Source organism: Delphinapterus leucas, chromosome 11 (assembly GCF_059928025.1).
Source record: "Delphinapterus leucas isolate spDelLeu-1000000601 "Yukka" chromosome 11, BTC_Dleu_Yukka2, whole genome shotgun sequence".
Taxonomy (NCBI): Eukaryota; Metazoa; Chordata; class Mammalia; order Artiodactyla; family Monodontidae; genus Delphinapterus; species Delphinapterus leucas.
The window spans coordinates 27,238,110-27,263,454 of NC_143139.1; the positions used below are offsets into that span (position 1 = coordinate 27,238,110).

General features: G+C 37.5%; 1 protein-coding gene and 1 pseudogene across 1 annotated transcript in view; one reads left to right on the forward strand and one right to left on the reverse strand.

The window, feature by feature from the left end:
* The window catches only part of PKP2 (plakophilin 2), an 86,586-nt gene that overhangs the window by 18,085 nt on the left and 43,156 nt on the right, over nt 1-25,345 (reverse strand). The window contains exon 6 of the mRNA XM_022577079.2: nt 20,374-20,551. Coding sequence (XP_022432787.1) covers nt 20,374-20,551 — 178 coding nt within the window. The remainder of the gene's footprint in view (nt 1-20,373; nt 20,552-25,345) is intronic.
* On the forward strand, nt 2,841-5,496 carry LOC111176545 (very-long-chain (3R)-3-hydroxyacyl-CoA dehydratase 1 pseudogene; annotated as a pseudogene).

The window sequence follows — 25,345 nt, forward strand, 5'->3', positions numbered from 1 at the left end:
CAGTTTTACACTGTGTAAGGCCTAAGTTAAAAGCATGACCTATAAACATCTTTGCAATTAATCTGTTTTTTTAAAAATAAATTTATCTATTTATTTATTTTATTTTTGGCTGCATTGGGTCTTTGCTGTGGTGTGAGGGCTTCTCACTGAGGTGGCTTCTCTTGTAGTGGAGCATGGGCTTCAGTAGTTGCGGTGTGTGGGCCTAGCTGCTCCGCAGCATGTGGGATCTTCCTGGACCAGGGATTGAACCCGTGTCCCCTGCATTGGCAGGCAGATTCCTAACCATTGCACCACCAGGGAAGCCCTCTATTTCTAATTTGGCTAAGCCATGACACCTTTCTATAAACAGTGATTAAATCTACAAGTGCAAGTTGCTTCCTTATAGAGACTGAAGCTTATCAAACACAGCAAAGTAATACATTTAGGGATTATGTTTCAGATTCACATCATGTTTATATTCTGGTATTACTGTTACTATGTTCCTTTGCATTAAGTTCTTCTTGTCAGCATTAACTATTTAAAAAATTTTGTTTTCCAAAAATGTTAACAGCTCCATCAACAAGAATGGCAAAAGAACAATGCATTCAGGTTTTTAGAATTTTGAGAACCACCCTTATTCCCTTTTGTTAATTTCACTTGCTAAGAACTATTCCTATAAATTTTATCAGACCAGTTCCTTTCACTGGTAGGTAGAACATTCAAAGCATATTCTTTTTTTTTTTTTTTTTTTTTTTTAGTTTGCTCCTTTTTAAAAATTTTATTTAGAATGCCTACTTGTTGAAGTTGGCATCATTTTACAGATTAGAAAAATTCAATTCTTCTGTCTCTGCAAACATTTATAATAGGTTAGGAATAACAGATTAGAAATGTAATACATTACAAAACAGTTGCCTATGACTATCTGTACATTTACTATGCACCTTAAGGAAAAGAATTCGACAGTGTGCTGTACTTACACTGCAGATAACATCCTTTTATCCTATTTTACAAAACTGACCAGTGGTAGTGTTTGAATTTATAAATGGCCATTAAACAGGATATTTAACTTAGATATATAGTTAGCGTGCTAAAAAGTGAAAATTTTCAACTGAAGTTCTGTGGCTCACAAAGCATACTGTTTTTGTGTATAATGTCTCAGCGTGATTCTGAACATCAAAAGAACTACAATTCTGAGAAATTTTGGGGTAGCATTTTCTTCTTCTTTAATATATTACACTAAGTGATTTAAAAAAGTTTCTGTTCCCAAATACTGTTTTCAATACATTTTGTCAAAGAACAAATGTGCCCAGCATTATATCAAGAACTGCAGGGAACAAGGGAGGAGTATCCAGCATTGCACCCTGCTCCCAGGGAGATCACATCTATAATACTTGACTGTTTCTAACCCATGAAAATGCAATTTCATAATCCAACCTAATAGTTGAGGAGATAAGACAAATACACCTAAAACTAAGGATATACTAATAATTTAGTGGTTGCTGAACTGACACAATGAGTTTGTGATTTTAACAAAATCCCTTCTGTGACTTTGATTCTCATTTGAGGTTTCTAATGTAATTATTCCCGTCCTACTTTTCACTGTACCTGAAAGACTTTAACACTTAGTCCATTAAAAAAAAAGATAATGAATAGGCTCATAAGCTGTAAATAAAACCATTTTTTCTATAGTTTTTTTTTCAAGAAATGATTATTTGAACCAAGATCCTCTATCTACTCTCTGAGCCCTTTAAGGTCATGGGATCTTAAGAAGCTTGACAAAACTGAAAAAGCATCTTTTACGGTCTCCTTATTTTACACATGGAGAAACTGAGGACCAAAGAGTTTAAGTTACTTTTCCTGGTGAGATTAAATTACTGGTGAAGTCAGGATAGGAGAGCTGTTCTTTATTCTGTGCTAAGGGCGGCTCCAGAGTAGAGCAAACCTTACCTAACATTCATTCAGTCTGCCATTTGTTTAGCAAGTACCATATGTCCCCCAACTCCAAGACAGCGTTATCATATTTTAAAGCTCCCTTTGACCTTTTCAACATCTGGCTTTGAGAGATGGCAGTAGTTTTAAAATTGCTTTGACAAATCAAAAGGTCTCTCTCCCTAGCTAAGCCCACTACATACCTTGCAGATGGATGACTCAGCTTTGTTTAACTTCAAGTCTGTTTATTTTGGGTGAGAATGGTAATTCAATTTGGCAGTACTGCCAGTTCACACACACTAACTGTTGTCTTGTAGTCTGGTATTATCCAGACTCTACTGGCTTGAAATGGGACTTATCAGTGGTTCCTGACAGTTGATACCTTTGCTGACAGAAAGTGCATGGAACCCCACTGCTTCAGTATTTGCTCTTGCATATCAAAAATAGTTCCTACCTTACTCAACTACCCAGAAATATGAATGATAAGGGTGGATTATTTTATAGCAATACATCCATGAATAGAGGTCACTAGTCAGAAAGGAATTTGTTATTGTACCACTCTGAAAATAATCAGAAATTATTAGAAAATGATATATTCATCTTGAAGTATTTTTTAACAGCTAATACATAAGTTTTTTGGAATCAGAGAATTAACATGGCCAATCTTAGGCAGAATTGATCCTTTTACACTGTATCTCCTGAGTCCCGAGAAACATTTATCTATCACTGTTTCCTATATGCAGCCCAACAGAGGTTTAATCTGGAAAACTATCTCAAAACTATACATGAAATATATCAAAACAATTATCTTGTTGAAAAGTAAAAAAGAAAGAGCATAAAAACCACAGTAGTCACTCAATAAAAGTTGATTATCAGAGTTACCAATGAACATATTGGAAATGTTTAATTCAGTGTCTATGGTTTGAATTTGATTAAATGAGTCTATTTCCCCTGGTATAATCTAGCAGAAGTCTGAGTAAATATGTGAGTACCTTTTAGGAAATTAGAACTGCACACTGTTGTATACTGAAATTTAAATACCAGGTCCTTGGGACTAGGGGTTGGGGCCTCAGGAGGAGGTGGGTAGAGAAGGATGTGAACTACTCTAAACATAAAAGCAGGACTGTTTCAGAGCTCTTCACCTTCACTGGCCCTGAGTGGGAGGATACCAGCACGAACTGTGGCTTGTGTTTGATATTAAGAAGAATTTTTCTGCTAATATGACTTATAAAGGGTGAGAAAAAATAGAATCTGAACCTCTGTATGTCTCTGAACAAAACTTCACATATTTAGGAGGCTTCAGGTGATTTATCTGAAAGCAAATCAGTGATTCCTGACTCTCTCCAGGACCATTTATCTCACACATTCCTGAGTGTCACAATGAAAAGGAGAAAAGAAAACCAAACACCCTGGACCTTGCTAGAATTAAAATAAAGAATGGTCTTTGTTAAGATTAAGGACAGTGTGACTAAATCTTAAATTTGTACGGCAAACCAAAGAGTGAAGTGTCAAATGATAAGAACAACTGCAATTTAGTGTGTGTGCTAGACATTGTTATAGATACCTTGCAAATATTATGTTTTTACAAAATTCCTTAAATTAGGGTGTGCTAGAATCTCATTCAGAACCCTGACCTATGACTGTTGTTTAAAGTCAGAATTACCTGCTTCTAATGGGATTTTTAATGCCTCTTCGATAAAAAGTTATCTGTGTGGGGCTACGTGCAGGCATGTTGTCAAATACAGCTAGTCTGCCAGCACTGGAAGGAAGTTTGTTATAACACAGAATGTCCAAACTTGGGGTATGGACAACTGGCCTGGTGAAATGATGAGCTAATATGAAATGTTTAAAGTAAAAGGCTATAGTTAGTTACCAGGGCATGAGAATGGCAGGCAATAATAAGGCAGGAGTGAATCTTTTCAAGACATCTCACTAACAGGTAATTCTAAGATACAGAGATTTTTATTAAAAAATGGGGCTATTTCTACTGATAATAGGTGGTTTCCTACTAACATACAATTTACATGTGTATTAATGTGACCTGTCTTAAAGGTCTAACCAGCATACTGAGATAGTGAGCACCACAGTGGTTTTTAAAAAATTGTGGCTGTATCTTCATTTTCATCAATAATTATAGGCTTCCTAATACCATGTGTTATAAATTATATCCCAAGTGGTACCAGTCAATTAAGTGCTTGGTCCAAGTCCATTCAAAGACCCAATAGGTACTTGATAAGACATTGGCTGATAAGGAGGCATCCTTCTTCCTCTGGTTATTTGAGATTTAGGTCTGGGTTTTTGTTTAACTCTCAGCTGATACATATCAAACAGTTGGGCCTTGTCTGTGATTAACCTAGAGAAAACAGCAGAGGCAGTTTGTGGTTGCACAGAACAAAAGGGGAGCCTCATTTGAACTGGCAGAGGAACAAAAACTCTATGTCAAAAGAAGGGTTTGTCTGTTATTCTGAGTCAACATCAGATCCTGCAGGTATCCGCAAACATCAGCCAAAGTCAGCTGTTCATTCTGCAAAAGGAAGCAATGTTGGGAATAGAACAAAGCTGTACAACCTACACGTCTTGTTGCTTCCAGGACAAGGAACATCAACTTAATAAAGATGTGCTAGCATCTATTACACATCAAGAAACTAGAAGGTGTAGGAAGAGAAAATCTATCCTTAAAAATCCTTTAGTTCTGCTTTCCTACATTTTCAGGTCTTCCAAAAGTATGCTGAAGAGTCAGTTCAGAGCCCCCTGCGCGCGGCACATGGGGCGCCTGACAGCCGGGCCCCCTCCCGTTCCCCTGCCCCTCTCGTCCACGTCCCCCCGCTGCGCGGCCACCATGGCGTCCAGCGAGGAGGACGGCACCAACGGCGGCGCCTCGGAGGCCGGCGAGGAGAGGGAGGCCGGCGAGGAAAGGCAGGCCGCGGGCAAGAGGAGGCACCGGGGCTTGCTGGCCACCGCCTGGCTCACCTTCTACAACATCGCTATGACCGCGGGGTGGCTGGTACTAGCTATTGCCATGGTACGTTTTTATATGGAAAAAGGAACACACAAAGGTTTATATAAAAGTATTCAGAAGACACTTAAATTTTTCCAGACATCTGCCTTGTTTGAGGTAGTCCACTGTTTAATTGGAATTGTACCTACTTCTGTGCTTGTGGCTGGGGTCCAAGTGAGTTCAAGAATCTTTATGGTGTGGCTCGTTATTCACAGTGTAAAACCAATATAATTTTTTTTATCATCTTATATCCTGTTGGAGTTGCTGGTGAACTTCTTACAATATACGCTGCCTTACCATATGTGAAGAAAACAAGAATGTTCTCAATAAGACTTCCCAATAAATACAATGTCTCTTTTGACTACTATTATTTTCTTCTTATTACCAGGGCCTCGTATATACCATTGTTTCCACAACTCTACTTTCATACGTTAACGTCAGAGAAGAAAGGTGCTTCACGGAGAGGTGATTGTCGAAAAGGATGATTAAATGATCCCTACAACAGGTGCTTTTTCCAGAATAACCAGGATTACTTGAGTCCAACTTTTAATAACAAGAATAAACAGCTTCATGAAAAAAAAAAAAAAAAAGTCAGTTCAGCCAGAAATCATCTGGTTGGTCAGCAAGAGTCATTTCCCCTTGACTTAGCAGGCTGTTCAAGGTAGAATGTCAAATTCCATTTTAAATGAATTATAACAGCAAACGAATTTAAAAAATATGCCCAGGAGCCACTGGAACTTGAGTAGACATTCTTAACACCTAAAGGAGAAGTTTGGGATGCTAGACTAGGACAGATGAAGATGCTTAAGATCTAGAATAGTATTCTACTCAAGAATATGGTGCTCAGACAGGCTGTACCTCCAAGATAGCCATATGTTTTTTAAAATTTATTTTTTATTGCGGTAACATTGGTTTTTAATATTATACAAGTTTCATGTGTACAGCCTGATATTTCTACTTCTGTATACACTACAGCGTGCTCACCACCAAGAATTGTTTTCATCCTTCACCATACAGTCGATCTCCTTTATCCATTTAACCCTCCCCTGCCCCCTTCCCCTCTTGTAAGCACTACTCTGTTCTTTGTATCTATGTGTTTATTTTTGCTAGGTTTGGTTTGTTTACTTATTTTGATTTTTTGACTGTTTTTTATAGGAGTGAAATCATTTTCTACATATGAGTGAAATCATACAGTATTTGTCTTTCTCCATCTGACTTATTTCACTTAGTGTAATACCCTCAAGGTCCATGACGGCATAAACTTTAACCACAGGATAGTAATAAAGTCATCAGTGGCTTTATCCAAATATATCAACTCACTTTTTTTTGATGAAGAATTTAAAAAAATTTAACAGTAGTTCTATGACAGTATTAATTTTTTTGGAAAATGACTTCGAGTGTCATAAGATACAGTTAATAAGAAACTACCTTCAATTTAAGATACACACAGAATTTGTTTTTTTTTTTTTTCCCCAGTACACGGGCCTCTCACTGTTGTGGCCCCTCCCGTTGCGGAGCACAGGCTCCGGACGCACAGGCTCAGCGGCTATGGCTCACGGGCCCAGGCGCTCCGCGGCATGTGGGATCCTCCCAGACCGGGGCACAAACTCGTGTCCCCTGCATCGGCAGGCGGAGTCTCAACCACTGCGCCACCAGGGAAGCCCCACACAGAATTTTTAAACATGAGTATGCTTTAAAAAAAATCTCTGACAAAAATACACACTTGGTTTCAGCCTAGCGCTGCAGATATTATCTGTTGCAGAGGGAGACAGGACCTTTGTGGAGAGAACTGCCAGATCACCCTTGACCAAGTGATCAAGCTTGACATCATGGATAATAGGCCAGAAGGATACCATGACACCCAACAGAAGTACACAGCATCACTCCCGACTTTTCTTACTAAAAAGTTTGACTTGAATCTAATCTTGAAGAAACAATTCAATAAACCCATACTGATACAGTCAAAAAAAAAAATCTCTGATAAAGACATTCTTGGGAATTTCATTTTCTGTTCAAGACTCATCTCATAAACTAACTGATGCAGAAAAACAAGCAAATACAGTCCTCTTGATATAATAAAAATTATTCTTCTGTTTCCTTCGCTGATTCTTCTTCCTCCATATTATCCCTATTCATGTGTTTTCTTTTAACAATTATCCCAGGGGGGCTGGACCCAAAGCAGACAAATGATATTTATGAACTGGTTGGTAAGAATGAAGAATTTCTTTGGCAAACTGAAATGTCATATAATTTCTGTGAAGTACAACTTTTAATCTGGGCCTACCTGCTAAGGACACGAATAAGATAGTGGAAAATTTACTCTGAAGAGTGGGGACCTTTGCAAGGGGGCTGCTTAACATTTCTAATAAGACAAATATTCTTTAAAACATTAGACTCAGGGAGACCAGACAGGGGTGACCAGGTAATCATGGCCATATTTGCTTCGTTTGTTTGATGTGTCTGCTTTAACAAGTTAATTATCGTTGAGAGATTTAAAAATGACCTAAAACCCCTGAGGCTTACTTTATAAAAGTTATTTTTAAAAATCACTTACACCTTTTAAAATTACTTAAAGAGAAACTTACACAAGAATTTAACTCATTAGGGCTTCCCTGGTGGCGCAGTGGTTAAGAATCCACCTGCCAATGCAGGGGACACCGGTTCGAGCCCTGGTCCAGGAAGATCCCACATGCTGCGGAGCAACTAAGCCCATGCTCCACAACTACTGAGCCTGTGCTCTAGAGCCCTCGAGCCACAACTACTGAGCCTGTGAGCCACAGCTACTGAAGCCCGCCTGCCTAGAGCCCATGCTTCGTAACAAGTGAAGCCACTGCAATGAGAAGCCTGCACACCACAACGAAGAGTAGACCCCACTCACTGCAACTAGAGAAAGCCCGCGCACAGCAACAAAGACCCAATGCAGCCAAAAATAAATTAAAAAAAAAAATAATTTAACTCATTAGGCCACGTTTGTTTGTATATCTAAAATATTCAATGTATAAAATGTGATTATGACCAACAGAGTAATATGACTAGAAATACTGCCAATTCCATTATTTATGGACTTTATATTGGTTATGTTTATACATCAAATGTTAAGAGTTTCAATAATTAACCAAATAACAGGATGAAGTTGATAATTCAACTTTTTATTTCTGGAAAAGTCATTCTCCAGACTGAACTATCTGGATACTTCTATCAGGTTTCTGTGTTGTTTACACTGTCTCAGCTAACATTCTTCTAGTTTATGTTAAACTATTTTCTAGAAGTAAATAACCACTATTTAGATTATGGTTTTAAAAAATATATACACTACCAAACGTAAAATAGATAGCTAGTGGGAAGTAGCCGCATAGCACAGGGAGATCAGCTAGGTGGTTTTTGACCTAGCTAGGAAGGGTGGGAGGGAGGGAGATGCAAGAGGGAAGAGATATGGGAACATATGTATAACTGATTCACTTTGTTATAAAGCAGAAACTAACACACCATTGTAAAGCAATTATACTCCAATAAACATGTTAAAAAAAAAATAAGTTCTGGCCTGCTTTTAAATCTATAGTCTTACAAAAAAGGAAAATACTTATTTGATAATAAGGGAAATTAGACTCTCATTTAATTATCTAATTCTTAATTCTTTAAATAACTAAATAGGATTATGCACAGACACAGACCAGATAAATCCTTTCCTGTTAGGAGTATTCAGAATAAGGGATAACTGAGCAAAGGTAAATAGAATGAAAAGCATAATTAAGGAAATTCAGATTCAGCAAAGTTCTGAAGTTTGATATCCAGATATACATAAAAAATTAAATTCAGGAACACAATGACATGTTTTATTGTGCAGGAGTAGATAGATATAATTGAATATATTAAAAATTTACATAGAGATATTATTTTTCCAGAAAGTAGTTGGTATTGATATTACCAAAAATCTTGCCCTTAACCCAGAGGCTCAACAGGATTAAGGCTGATAATTATAGCTTTTCTTTCTAAATGTAGTTTGCTTCCTCTGACCACTCCCCACCTTAGCTAGATTTATCATAAGTGACAATGGAAGTTTCTTTTAAGACATCATAAATTTTAGCACAAATAACTATATTACACATTCATTAAAATACATTTACTACACTATGACACATATAGGAAAGAGTGAAGTTTAAGTCACTTGCAGGAGAAATGCATTACCGATTGCTTTTCCTCTTCAACTGGCATAAAATATAATTAAGAAAAAGGAGTATATTTCATAATGCTTTATAGTAATGTTTTGTCATTTTGTCCTATTATCCTAAACAAAATGGCAAATTCTGGGGTGGTCTTTACAATGCAGAAACAGTTGTGTGTTTTTTAACTTTTAATTTATATTGGAGCATAGTTGATTAACACCGTTGTGTTAGTTTCAGGTGTACAGCAAAGTGATTCAGTTATACATATACATGTATCTAGTCTTTTTCAAATTCTTTTTCCATTTAGGTTATTACAGAATATTGAGGAGAATTCCCTGTGCTATACAGTAGGTCCTTGTTGGTTATCTACCTTAAATATAGCAGTTTCAATCCCAAACTCCCAATTTATCCCTCCCCTCCACCCTTTCTCCCATAACCATAAATTGGTTCTCTAAGTCTGTGAGTCTGAGAAACAGTTGTTAATCAGATTGTGGCGATAACATTAAGGCAGCAAGTTTATAAGGCTTTCTCATAAGCAAATGGTTAACAAACAATAGGAGTTTAGGAAAACAACTTTTCAGAGTTTTGTGAATTCATATTTTTAATGACTATATTGAAAAAGGTTAGAGATGAACTAGTGATAGCATGATGAGCTAAAGACTGAGAGGGACATTCAAACAGCTACTCTTCCTTTACCAGCTCCTTAAATGTGACTCTCCAGTCAACATTTTTTCCCAATCCCTAGGCAACATCAGTTAAGCAACTCAATGCCTGCATTAAGTCTTTTCAAACCTCTTCTACACTTCTTATCAAATGGACTCTGATAATCTCTTCTGGTGCCTTTCCCCCACTAAAACTGGAGTTCCTCCAGGGCAAAGATAGGTCCCATTCCCCTTTGAAATTTCAGAAATTTAAACAGTGCTTTGGATACAGCAGGCACTCAAGTACTGGAAAGGATTGGATAAGAGCAAGAGGGAAGACAGACCAAGTGGTAAAATCCCAAGAAGGCTGGATTAGTTGCTTTTCTCAAGTTTCTGATAACTGCTTCTATTATTGTGGAAGGGTCACTAGTACTTAATTTCTTCAGCTGAAGAATGAGACTGCTAACAGAGGCTTTCTCAGAAGAGTCTGTGTTTGGCCTGAAGTGTTTTCCAGAACTCTGAATGTCACTGCTCCTGGGGTAGGCATTTTTTCCATTCTCTAGTGTGATAGCAGCCCATAGTCTCACACCTGTCCACTTAAGTGCCTGTCTGACCCCTGGAGGCATTTTAATTTCTGACCTCTAAATTGTTTCCACCTCTTCCCTTTTAAGAGAACAAAGAAGACTGAGGTAAGAAAGGAAAGAAGGAAAGAAGGTAAGAGAAGGAAAGAAAGAGTGACAACCAAATGGAAGAATGGAGAAATAATAGTAAATCTTTGGTAGGAATTTTGAACATACACCCTGATAATGACCATTGGTTTTATTTATGTCACATCCAAAGGTGTCCCAAAAGTGTGGCAATCAGTGAGGTGGAACATAGAGAATTGACAGCCATGTCACACCAATTCCCAATGAGTTACCCATACTAAATTGACAAACAGGGGCTCGCAATAAGTATGTGTAGGAAGGGTGTACAATCAAAGAAGGCAGCTAATGCTCTTTGGTAATTTACAATTCTATGGTTGTCACATAAGTCTTTTGCAGTTTGAAATGTTTGGAAGAGTATCCTACTAATCAAAATAAATTATTAAATATTTTAACTGTTATACTTCTTGTCCTAAGTAAATAAAAATAATTTTGAAAAAAAGAACGGGGCATCTTAGTAGGTTTTCTCCACTCAAAAAAAAACGTGGGGTGGATAATGCTTCATAATGCCTTCCAAGAAGACAAAGGAAATATTTCTTCTTTGAAAAGAGATATGTAAGGAGAAATATGCCTTTACCTTAATTATCCACATCTTGATGTTAATCAACTAATGGAAATTCAGTGCCAGTGGTATGCACTTGCATAGAACTCCTAAAAAAAGACAACACTGAAATGCAGACACAATGCCCATAATGAGACCTGAACGTGACTGTACACTGGCCTGTACACTGGCCAACCTGACCCTGTGAGGTTGCGAGACTGTGAAGGGCAGAGGCTTAATCCACAGCAGAGCAGTCTGTAGACATGTGACTAATATCAATGTATCCAGCACACTGATGAAGAGCTTGGCCCTGGAGACAGCCTTCCTGGATTAGAATTCCAGCTTTGTCTCTTACTAGCTGAATGATGTTGGGAAAATCTCTTAACCTCTGCTCTCTGAGCTCCAGTTTCCTTATCTATAAAATGGGAAGGCCTACTTTACAAGGGTTGCCCTGAGAATAAACTGAGGAAATCCTCATAAAGCATTCTGAACAGTTTTTACAACGTAAATATTAGCTATTATTATTATAAATTACATATACAGGTGAAATAAGAATAGATATTTTAGTAAGCAAATACTATGATACTCAATTTCCCAAATATTTTGCAATATTCTGCTCCTGAAAGTAGTTCAAATCAGTGGTTTGGACTGACTTTGCAAACACTGTTTAAAATGGTGTCATTATGATGGGAGTGGATTCAGGCAATAACATATCTGAAAAATGTGTGCCAACAAGGGCACTGCTTCACCCAAACCAAGCAAGTCTGTTATTCCTTGTTCATAAAAGGAGACTACAGGAAAAGATGTGCAACCAACATCTTTATTTTTAGATTTCCACCTTCCCAATACACCTTTCATGTGGATAATTTTTCTTCTTCATGCAGAACTTATATTTCTATCCTCCCCACACTACTAACTTTGCTTACAGAAGAAAAATATTAACTCCTTAACATGATTTATAAGGCCCCCTCAGTCTGGCTTTAGCTAATGTTTCCAACTTCTGTTTGATTACTTTCCATCACAAATTTGATACCTTGCCAGACATGATTATCCACCTAATTCCTAATGGATTTTCATTTGCTCATTCGTTCATTACTCATTTCACTCAAATACTTTATACTTGCTTACTATATGTCAGAAACATTGCTATGTGCTAGGAATTAGAGATTAGAAAAACTCTTAGAGTTCACAATCTAATAAAAAAGGTATGTAAACAACTTCTCATAAAAATAGTAATGTAATACAAAGTCTGTACAGAGGTGACTTACCTGTAAAAAGTCCTGTTTGAATTCTTATAAACAAGTAATGGCTTTTGCCTGAGGCAGGAAAATGTTTTACAGAAAAGGTGAACTTTATCTTTACTATTATATGATTAGGAGATTAAGTAATCAGTAGGCAGATAATAGAAAATGTTTACCAGGCAGTAAAATTGAATAAAGCCTTGGCTATATGAAATTACCTATAATATCTAAGGAAAGCAAGTACTTTGTAGCTTGCTTGTACTTTGGGATATGTTTGCAGGAAAATGGGAGTAAGATTGTAAAGAAGGTTGTGGATAGACTGAGGTTGCATATGCTGTAATTGAGGAAGGTGTCTTCTATTTTTGTTTTGTTTGTCCACCAAGTGTTCCCCTCCCTCTTGCTACTTTAACAGACCTTGTTGCCATTGTTGCCATGAAGCAAGTGTCTGATCCAGGTCTGGTCAATCTAGGGGAACAGAGGCTCAAACGATACACAGCTTTCAGAAGCAGAGTCAGGGTTAAACCTTCCAGGAGATTGACATTTAAAGAAAGAAGTGCACTTTTTCTGCTGGGTGGCTAAGCAAGGGCTGCCTGTGATTTAGGGATCTGCTACGTGGAGAAGGCTTGTTTGCATTTTTAGAGAATGAGCCCAGTAGTCTTCAAAGAAGACGAGTAAGCAGAGATAAGATATACAGGCATACTTCGTTTTATTGTGCTTTGCTTTATTGAGCTTCACAGACATTGCATTTTTTTTTTTAACAAATTGAAGGTTTGTGGCAACCCTGTGTTGTTAGATGATGGTTAGCATTTTTTGTAATAAAGCATTTTTAAATTAAGGTATGTATATTGATTTCTTTAAGACATAATGCCATTGCACACTTAATAGACTGTTGCATAATGTAAACATACTTAAATAAGCACTGGAAAACCGAAAAGATCGTGTGACCTGCTTCATTGCAATATTCACTTTATTGCGGTGGTTTAGAACTGAATCCATAATATCTCCGAGGTATGCCTGTAAATAGGAGACTGAGTTCTAGAGATGCTGAATTTACGTCCCAGTCCTTGAGGCCATGGTTCCTGATGCACTTCTTTCACTTCCACAAGTGCCCGTCAACATCTCAGCCACATGAGCCACTTGATTTAAGGAACTTTGAATTGTGTATCTGCCATTTTCAATTGAAAGAGTCCTGAGTCTGTCAGGCTAAGAACTCTGTCGCACATGGTAAGGCAATGGGAGCGACAGAAAAATTTTAAGATGCAAAATGTTTTTAAATGAATCAAAATGTTTTAATGAATCAAAAATACATTAAAAAGTGGTTCCAAGTGGGTGGAGTACTAGGAGGATGTGGAATTCGCGTCTCCACACAACTAGGGCACTTACCAGGCACTGGTGGGGGACCATGGACAGCTAAGGGTACAGGAGGAACTCCCAGCGATTGGTTGTTAATTATAGTTTTATTTTTCCTAATATATTTTTTAATCTTTCTAATTTTATTTTGTTTTTTATTCTTTGATATTGTACTGCTCCTTTTTTTCTTTCTTTCTCTTTTTTTTTTTTTTTTTAACCACACCACAAAGCTTGTGGGATCTTGGTTTCCAGGCCAGAGGTTGGGTCTGAGCTCATGTGGTGGGAGCTCCGAATCCAAACTGCTGGACTAACAGAGAACCTCAGACCCCAGGGAATATCAATTGGAGTGAGGCCTCCTGGAGGTCCTCATCTCAGCACCAAGACCCAGCTCTATCCAACTGCCGGCAAACTCCAGTGCTGGATGGCTGAGGCCAAACAACCAGTAAGACAGGAACACAGAACCACCCATCAAAAAAAAAAAAGAAATGACAAAAAAAATATCTTACAGATGAAGGAGCAAGGTAGAAACCTACAAGACCAAAAAAATGAAGACGAAATAGGCAACCTACCTGAAAAAGAATTCAGAGTAATGATAGCAAACATGAACCAAAATCTCGGAAACAGAATGGAGAAAAAACAAAAAACATTTAACAAGTACCTAGAAGAACTAAAGAGCAAACAAACAGTGATGAACAACACAATTACTGAATTAAAAAGACTCTAGAAGGCATTAATAGCAGAATAACTGAGGCAGAAGAACAGATAGGTGAGCTGGAAGATAAAATGGTGGAAATACTGCCAGGGAGCAGAATAAAGAAAAAAGAATGAAAAGAATTGAGGACAGTCTCAGAGACCTCTGGGACAATATTAACCATACCAACATTCAAGTTATAGGGGTCCCAGAAGAAGAAGAGAAAAAGAAAGGGTATGAGAAAATATTTGAAGAGATTATAGTCAAAAACTTCCCTAACATGGGAAAGGAAATAGTCAATCAGGTCCAGGAAGCACAGAGAGCACCATACAGGATAAACCCAAAGAGAAACATGCCGAGACACATATTAACCAAGCTATCAAAAATTAAATACAAAGAAAAAATATTAAAAGCACAAGGGAAGAACAAAAAATAACATACAAGGGAATCCCCATAAGGTTAACAGCTGCTTTCAGCAGAAACTCTGCAAGCCAGAAGGGAGTGGCAGGACATATTTAAAATGATGAAAGGGAAAAACCTACAACCAAGAGTACTCTACCCAGCAAGGATCTCATTCATATTTGAGAGAGAAATCCAAAGCTTTACAGACAAGTAATAGCTAAGAGAATTCAGCACCACCAAACCAGCTTTACAACAAATGCTAAAGGAACTTCTCTAGGCAGGAAACACAAGAGAAGGAAAAGACCTACAACAACAAACCCAAAACAATTAAGAAAATGGGAGTAGGAACATACATATCGATAATTACCTTAAATGTAAATAGAGTAAATACTCCAACCAAAAGACACAGACTGGCTGAATGGATACAAAAACAAGACCGATATATATGCTATCTACAAGAGACCCACTTCAAACCTAGGGACACATACAGACTGAAAGTGAGGGGATGGAAAAAGATATTCCATGCAAATGGAAATCAAAAGAAAGCTGGACTAGCAATTCTCATATCAGACAAAGTAGACAATAAAATAAAGACTATTACAAGAGACAAAGGACACTACATAATGATCAAGGGATCAGTCAAGAAGAAGATATAACAATTGTAAATATTTATGCACCCAACATAGGAGCACTTCAGTACATAAGGCAAATGCTAACAGCAATAAAAGGGGAAATCCACAGTAACACAAAAATAGTAGAGGACTTTAACACCCCACTTTCACCAATGGACAGATCATCCAAAATGAAAATAAATGAGGAAACACACGCTTTAAATGACACATTAAACAAAATGGACTTAATTGACATTTATAGGACATTCCATCCAAAAACAAGAGAATACACTTTCTTCTCAAGTGCTCATGGAACATCCTCCAGGATAGATCATATCTTGGGTCACAAATCAAGTCTTGGTTAATTTAAGAAAATTGAAATCGTTATCAAGTATCTTTTTCAACCACAATGCTATGAGACTAGATATCAATTACAGGAAAAAAACTGTAAAAAACACAAACACATGGAGGCTAAACAATATATTATTAAATAAACAAGAGATCACTGAAGAAATCAAAGAGGAAATCAAAAAATACCTAGAAACAAGTGACAATGAAAACACGATGACCCCAAACCTATGGGATGCAGCAAAAGCAGTTCTAAGAGGGAAACTTATAGCAATACAATCCTACCTTAAGAAACAAGAAACATCTCAAATAAACAACCTAACCTTACACCTAAAGCAATTAGAGAAAGAAGAACAAAAAATCCCCAAAGTTAGCAGAAGGAAAGAAATCATAAAGATCAGATCAGAAATAAATGAAAAAGAAATGAAGGAAATATAGCAAAGACCAATAAAACTAAAAGCTAGTTCTTTGAGAAAATAAACAAAATTGATAAACTACTAGCCAGACTCATCAAGAAAAAAAGAGAAGACTCAAATCAACAGAATTAGAAATAAAAAAGGAGAAGTAACAACTGACACTGCAGAAATACAAAGGATCATGTGAGATTTCTACAAGCAACTATATGCCAATAAAATGGACAACCTAGAAGAAATGGATAAATTCTTAGAAAAGCACAACCTTCTGAGACTGAACCAGGAAGAAATAGAAAATATAAACGGACCAATCACAAGCACTGAAATTGAAACTGTGATTAAAAATCTTCCAACAAACAAAGTCCAGGAGCAGATGGCTTCACAAGGGAATTCTATCAAACATCTACACAAGAGCTAACACCTATCCTTCTCAAACTCTTTCAAAATATAGAAGAGGGAGGAACACGCCCAAACTCATTTTACCAGGCCACCATCACCCTGATACCAAAACGAGACAAAGATGTCACAAAAAAAGAAAACTACAGGCCAATATATCTGATGAACACAGATGCAAAAATCCTCAACAAAATACTAGCAAACAGAATCCAACAGCACATTAAAAGGATCATACACCATGATCAAGTGGGGTTTATCCCAGCAATGCAAGGATTCTTCAGTATATGCAAATCAATCAATGTGATACACTGTATTAACAAACTGAGGAATAAAAACCATATGATCATCTCAATAGATGCAGAAAAAGCTTTCAACAAAATTCAACATCTATTTATGATAAAAACCCTGCAGAAAGGGCCTAGCGGGAATTTACCTCAACACACTAAATGACAAACCCACAGTCAACGTCATCCTCAATGGTGAAAACTGAAACCGTTTCCTCTAGGATCAGGAACAAGACAAGGTTGCCTACTCTCATCGCTACTATTCAATACAGTTGTGGAAGTTTTAGCCACAGCAATCAGAGAAGAAACAGAAATAAAAGGAATCCAAATTGGAAAAGATGAAGTAAAGCTGTCACTGTTTGCAGATGACATACTATACATAGAGAATCCTAAAGATGCTACCAGAAAACTACTAGAGCTAATCAATGAATTTGGTAGAGTAGCAGGATACAAAATTAATGCACAGGAATCTCTTGCATTCCTATACACTAATGATGAAAAATCTGAAAGAGAAATTAAGGAAACACTCCCATTTACCACTGCAACAAAAAGAATAAAATATCTAGGAATAAACCTACCTAAGGAGACAAAAGACCTGTATGCAGAAAACTATAAGACACTGATAGAAGACATTAAAGATGATACAGAGAGATATATCATGTTCTTTGATTGGAAGAAACAATATTGTGAAAATGACTATACTACCCAAAGCAACCTACAGATTCAATGCAATCCCTATCAAACTACCAATGGCATTTTTCACAGAACTAGAAATAAAGATTTCAGAATATGTATGGAAACACAAAAGACCTCAAATAGCCAAAGCAATCTTGAAGAAAAACGGAGCTGGAGGAATCAGGCTCCCAGACTTCAGACTATACTACAAAGCTACAGTAATTAAGACAGTATGGTACTGGCACAAAAACAGAAATATAGATCAATGGAACAGGATAGAAAGCCCAGAGATAAACCCACACACATATGGTCACCTTATCTTTGATAAAGGAGGCAAGAATATACCGTGGAGAAAAGATAGCCTCTTCAATAAGTGGTGCTGGGAAAACTGGACAGATACATTGAAAGAATGAAATTAGAACACTTCCTAACACCATACACTAAAATAAACTCAAAATGGATTAAAGACCTAAATGTAAGCCCAGGCACTATCAAACTCTTAGAGGAAAACATAGGCAGAACACTCTATGACATAAATCACAGCAAGATCCTTTTTGATCCACCTCCTAGAGAAATGGAAATAAAAACCAAACTAAACAAATGGGACCTAATGAAACTTAAAAGCTTTTGCACAGCAAAGGAAACCATAAACAGAACCAAAAGACAACCCTCAGAATGGGAGAAAATATTTGCAAATGAAGCAACTGACAAAGGATTAATCTCCAAAGTATACAAGCAGCTCTGCAGCTCAATATCAAAAAAACAAACAACCTAATCCAAAAATGGGCAGAAGACCTAAATAGACATTTCTCCAAAGAAGATAAACAGATCGCCAACAAACACATGAAAAGATGCTCAACATCACTAATCATTAGAGAAATGCAAATCAAAACTACGATGTGGTATCACCTCACACTGGTCAGAATGGCCATAGTCAGAAAATCTACAAACAATAAACACTGGAGAGGGTGTGGAGAAAAGGGAACCTTCTTGCACTGTTGGTGGGAATGTAAATTGATATAGCCACTACAGAGAACAGTATGGAGGTTCCTTAAAAAACTAAAAGTAGAACTACCACATGACCCAGCAATCTCACTACTGGGCATATGCCCTGAGAAAACCATCATTCAAAAAGAGTCATGTACTACAATGTTCACTGCAGCACTATTTACAATACCCAGGACATGGAAGCAACCTAAGTGTCCATCGACAGATGAATGGATAAAGAAGATGTGGCACATATATACAATGGACGATTACTCAGCCATAAAAAGAAAGGAAATTGAGTTATTTGTAGTGAGGTGGATGGACCTAGAGTCTGTCATACAGAGTGAAGTAAGTCAGGAAAAGAAAAGCAAATACCATATGCTAACACATATATATGGAATCTAAAAAAAAAAAATGGTTCTGATGAACCTAGGGGCAGGACAGGAATAAAGACACAGATGTAGAGAATGGGCTTGAGGACACGGGGAGGGGGAAGGGTAAGCTGGGATGAAGTGAGAGAGTAACATTGACATGTATACACTACCAACTGTAAAACAGATAGCTGGTGGGAAGCAGCCGCATAGCACAGGGAGATCAGCTCGGTGCTCTGCGACCACCTAGAGGGGTGGGATAAGGAGGGTGGGAAGGAGACGCAAGAGGGAGGGGATATGGGGATATACGTATGCATATAGCTGATTCACTTTGTTATACAGCAGAAACTAACAACATTGTAAAGCAGTTATACTCCAATAAAGACGTTAAAAAAAAAAGAAAAGCAGTTCTAGTGGACTGTATAGCAAATAAATTTCAAGGGATACTACCTAGAGAATTTCTGTCTACTGAAATAGCCCACCAAAGCCCAGCTCATTTGGCACCTCTGATCCCACTCAGCGGGCATGAATGGTCCTTTTGTTCTGCATTCCTGCAGCACTTCACTTGTTCCTGACACGTGTTCCTGAAACTTCTGATTTAGTAGGTCTGGGGTGAAAGCTGAGAATTCTAATAAGTTCCAGGTAATATACATGCTACTAGTCCAGGGGCCACGCTTTGAGAATCACTGCTGTAACATATTTCATTGCATTCTAGTTTACTTGCTTATCTGCATCCCCTGCTAGATTAAAGGTCAGTTAAGAATTTTCTTATTCATCTTTGTAAAACTCTCAGTGGCTAACATAATTCTTTATAAAAAACTGGCATTTGATATGCATTACTGTGTGATTAACTGTGGAGATAAGATAAACATCTTACCATAATAAATTCCCTCTGTTATCATCCAAACAGATTCCCTCAAGAAGTGAACTGTGAAACTAGAGAAAAGATCAGAAGGCAGAATATGACCCAACTTATTCTGGGCTGCCTATTTTTGATTACATATCTATCTGGTTTCTTTTAATCCTTGGACATAAAGGACAATGATTATTTTCAAATATATATAAGAAAGCTTGAGAGGCACGCTTCTACAAAAGTTGAGACTAACGTTTCTTCCTCTTGCATGTGTTTCTATTTCCTCTTGGTTTAGCTGGCATCTGACAGCCCAGGGGAGAAAACAGTTCTAGCATTTTTTCATCCCAATCAAACTAACGTTTTTTGTAAGCTATTCTTGTGGCAAGACATTCTATCCTTTCAGGCTTTGTTGCCTATTTAAAAACTGCAGGTTCAAAACTATTTTTTTAATCATGTCATTAAATTATATTTTTGTGAACTAAAAATACAGCATGGAGCCTGGCTTAAATCCTGTGAGACAGGAAAGGCCAGTGTGCCTGGACTTCTAGGTGTTCGGACTGGATTTCTAGTTTCTTTATTGGCGGACATGCTCTCTCTCATGAGCTAATGTGGGTAGCTTCTGGAATCAAACATGTCTGGAAAAAATACTCTTTCTACATTGTGCTTCTAGTATTTAGAGTGATGTTTATAATTTTTACCATATCTCCAGGTAACTGGGTAGAGTTTTAGACAGATCTGGATGCAATATTTAAAGTGTACAGAGATAAGGTTGAGGGCGGTTGTAGAGTGGTATTACCTTAGGCATCCTGTGACATTGTAGAATATATCAAAATCGAGCAAACCATTTGCTTTGGGGTAGTCTCCTTCTGCCCACCCCGAAAAGGGGATGATGATATTCTCAGTCAGGATAAGCAAGGCTTCTGTTACCATGAGATTCTTAAGTCTGTCATTAGAGGACAAATTCCACAGCAAACCTAGAAAAGCAAAGAGTACCATCAAGACAGTGCAGGGTTGGGTCAAAATGACTGCTGAAAAGATCAGTTAAGACCGTCACCCCTAGAGCTATGGCTAGTTATAAAAGGAAAAAAAAAAAAAACAAGGTGGGGGAGACAGCCCTTTTCCCAAGGGAAAGAACCTGTTTAGACCTCATTAGATGGCAATGGAAGCTGTTCCATAAGAAAAATTAAAAAAAAAAAATATATGTATACTAGTGGTGAGACAATGGAATATTACTCAGCCATAAAAAAAAACGAAATTGAGTTATTTGTAGTGAGGTGGATGGACCTAGAGTCTGTCATACAGAGTGAAGTAAGTCAGAAAGAGAAAAACAAATACCGTACGCTAACACATATATATGGAATCTAAAAAGAAAAAAATGGTCATGAAGAACCTAGGGGCAAGACGGGAATAAAGACACAAACCTCCTAGAGAATGGACTTGAGGACACGGGGAGGGGGAAGGGTAAGCTGGGACGAAGTGAAAGAGTAGCACTGACATATACACTACCAAAAGTAAAATAGATAGCTAGTGGGAAGCAGCCGCATAGCACAGGGAGATCAGCTCAGTGCTTTATGACCACCTAGAGGGGTGGGATAGGGAGGGTGGGAAGGAGGGAGACACAAGAGGGAAGAGATATGGGGACATATGTATATGTATAACTGATTCACTTTGTTGTAAAGCAGAAACTAACACACCATTGTAAAGTAACTATACTCCAATAAAGATGTTTAATATATATATATATATATATATGTATACACACACATATACATAGAGAGAGAGAGAGAGGGAGAAAGAGAACTTACAATGTAAAACTATACATGTTTAATCAAGAACATAAATGAATGCCAAAAATCCTTATTGCTGTTTCTCTTAAATGACCCTACCACAAAGCTGACCTCATTAGTATAAATTCTGGGCTCACCAACAGGAAAGCTTGAAATGATCCTGTTGTAATTAAGAGTTCAGCATTTTAAAAGTCGTAGTTTTCTCCCTTAGATACATACATATCTAAGGACATCTCTGCCTGCCTACTGCTCCCCACTGCCTGCAACTCCCACTTGACATCTGCCTTCCAATAATAGCAGGAAGAGCCTCTAGAAAGCTTTTGCCTATGCCTGTCAACAGCAGGCTTCTCAACATCACCAATTAATATTTATTAACTCCTACCCAATGGCAGACTTTATGTCCTGCCAGAATTTATGCTGGCTCTACCTCATCTACTTCTTATATTACAGTTTGGCAGAGAAGGAGAGACAAGAGCATTTTATCTACCTGCCAACTTGCATGGCCTAAGCATTGGTCTAAGACTGGTACCACATTTACTCACTTAACTTTCCTATTCCTCTTGAATCCCCTCCACCCCCAATTAAAAAGAAAGGCCATATAAGCCAACTCAGGAAGAAATTAAGATAACAGGATACTGTATTTCCCAGGGCATTTGTGAGACAGGGACTGAAGCTGGGTACTGAGAGAGAATACAAAGTGGCATATACACTTAGGATTTGTTTTTCTCACAAATTTGGTGCTTAAATACCTCTGATTCAGTGGAAGGACTATACCCCTATTGCTTGTTATTCCAGTGACTCCCAGCAGGTGTCAAGTTGCTTTGCCATCATTCATTCTTCAGTAAGTTACCCTAACTCACTATCATCCAGGAAAGGAGAAACAGAGAGGGGACAGAAAGAGAAGGAATCTTCATTTTCTTCCTATTTATGCCCCCACCGCCCAGTCAGTTAAATCTTACATCTTAAATTTACTGCTTCATCTGCATGAAGGACAGAGGAAGCACAGATATACAGGACAGTCCACTTTATGAAAAAAGCAAACATGGTGGTCTTGCCAGAATTACATGGAGATATCACCTCCCTTGATATTAATGACTGAAAATAATAGTCTGTATGGTTAAAGCTTAGTAGTTAATCAACCATACTTTTATTTGGCCCATCAGTTAGAACACTCTAGGCCTAATGTAGTCTTTTGGGCTTAAACAGTTTACTTTGTGTACAAGTAACTAATTTTTTAAATAACCAAATTTCCACCATAGCTTATATCTAGCTGCCATTAGACAGAGCAATGCTGGGTCTAGTGCTTCGTGAGGACTAGAATTCTGGCTGATGAGAAGGTCTTTTCCTGATCAAACTGGCATTTGGGGTTAGTCATGAGCAGTGTCCCTCCGCCACAGGTTTTGCAACACAATGACTTCATGGGTCACACCTCATCTTAAGAGGCCCTGGAGAGGGACAGACAGAATAAAACTCCAAAAACTCCTAAGGTGGTTGAAAACAATTGAAAGGGAGGTCTGACGTTGAGTTTTGGTTACTAAGCTATAAAAGAAAGCTAAAGATACGAAAGAAAAGAAAAAAACAAGCTTCCTCTTCTAAATAAGCAAACAAATTAACAGTCTCTGCCTGTCAGAGGCTTAAAAATGTGAAGCATAATGATATTTCCTCTTTAAAAAGGACCACACAGAGCACTCAAAGGAAAAGTACACCTTACAATAAAAACCAGAGAGGATTAGTTTGAATAAAGGGAGTGGAATTTTCCTCCAACAGTCAATGTCCTTTGTAGCTTGTCATGCTGTATTATTTCTAAAGAAGTATAAGGTTTGGGGAGTTTTAGTATAATTTTTGAATTTTTAATGTAGGATATTGTACAGAAATGTCATGCTTGCCAAATTTCTGTATGGTACAAGGCTAAGGAAGAGCTTAAATGTTCACTAGAAATTCGGGATTGTACTTATACACACACACCCTCACACACACATACATACAAAATCAATAAATGACCAATTACAAATTGGGAAAATGTGCATGCTGATATAGGACAAAGGGTTAAATATCATTAATATAGAGTTCTTATAAATCATTAAAAATTAAATTACTAGTAGAAAAATTAACCCAAAGCTAAAAGAGTCTAATATACATAGGAATGCAGGCTCTCTAATAACTAAAGAAATGCAAATTCAACAACTACATATTATTTTCTGTGGCTATAGAAGACAAAACCAGACCAATGAGCAGAAATTCTGAGGATGGAGATTTTGGCTCAGTGAAAGTATAAACTTCTAAGACAGCTTTGAAGAAAACAGAAAGATCTGCTTATAAGATCCAGCACTATCACTGGAGCCAATAAAAAAAAATGAGCTCATCCTTTATCAAAATATCAACAAGGGGGTTTTATCTTAAAACTATAGTGTTCGAAGAGACTAGCAGTCACCAAATGAGCCCAGTGACAAATTAGAATCACATATTCCTGGGCCACACCACAAACTTACTAAGCCTGACTCCCAGGATGAATTCCAGGAATTTATACTTAAAATATGATTCCAATTTCTCTCATTGGGAAATTAATGGTTTAGATGACCCTAAACAGATGTCCCTTTCAATGATTAGATTCTATATTCCCCAATACTGTATTATATTTAGGGTTTGGATTTTCATTTGTTTCACCTTTAACTTCCGGTCAATTTAATCATAGTGCCTAAATTTCTATTATTATAGTTCTCTGTTGTAGCTGTTCTGTCTGTAATTTTCTATCACTAAGCTCTCATTCTAGCCAAAAAGAAGGGGAACTGGATTCTGGTAAGGGATATACTTTTAATAATTAGCAATTATAAGAAAGATAATGATAACTGCATTATCTAGAAACTTATTGCCAATTGATATCTACAAAATGCAGCTACCTAGTAAAGGAATTTAATAGATACTGAAACCCATGTTTTATTAATATTGCTCTTTAGGACTGGAAATATAGTTATTTAACTAAATCTGTATAATGTTTAGTAGCAAAACTTGTAAATTTTATGATTAAATCTTCAAGGAGGAACAGGAGGAGGAGAAGTGGTTCTTTTTAAACTTGTTTTTCAAAATTATCACAGAGCAGGAGGAATACGTTTTTGCAATTTCCCTTGCATGGACATACTCCTCCTTTCACCTAACTTCTGTTAAGTCTTACCTGGAATATCACATTATAGCAAAGGCCATTTATTCAAAACTATAAATAAACTCAAGGTACCTTACTGCACCATTACAAATGCAGAACAAAATAATTATACATTTAAAGAACGTGCATAATGATTTTTTTTTTTTTTTTTGCAGTACGCGGGCCTCTCACCGTTGCGGTCTCTCCCGTTGCGGAGCACAGACTCCGGACGCACAGGCTCAGCGGCCATGGCTCATGGTCTCAGCCACTCTGCCGCATGTGGGATCTTCCTGGACCAGGGCACGAACCCGCGTCCCCTGCATCGGCAGGCGGACTCTCAACCACTGAGCCACCAGGGAAGCCCCATAATGAATATTTTATATAGTAAAATATTTTTGTATTTTATGAAAATACAGAAATCCAATGAAATATTTTCATATAATTTGCAGAGATCAATATGCATTTTCAACATTGACAATCATCCCGACTCTTCCTTATGCAATTTGCAGAAGAGGGACAATAACCTACTTCATTCTTATCATGACCTGTTTTAACCCAAGGCAGAGCCCTACTCACTCCAGTTAAGTGCTCATTATTCAGTGACCTTAAAGATGAACTTTTGAGACTAGTATGTACTGTTCTCATTTCAACTAAATACACTACCACACTCACTTGGTAAGGGAGGGGGAACACACTCACGGGAGGAAAGTCTTTGATCCTGAAGTCTTTTCTTCAGAAGAGGGAAGAGCTTCCCTCCTAGGCTGGTACTGAACATGCCAGAAAAGTTAAGTGAGTTGACTTTCTTTCCCAGCCAACAAAGCTCTGGTGCTAAACTTCTCATGCAT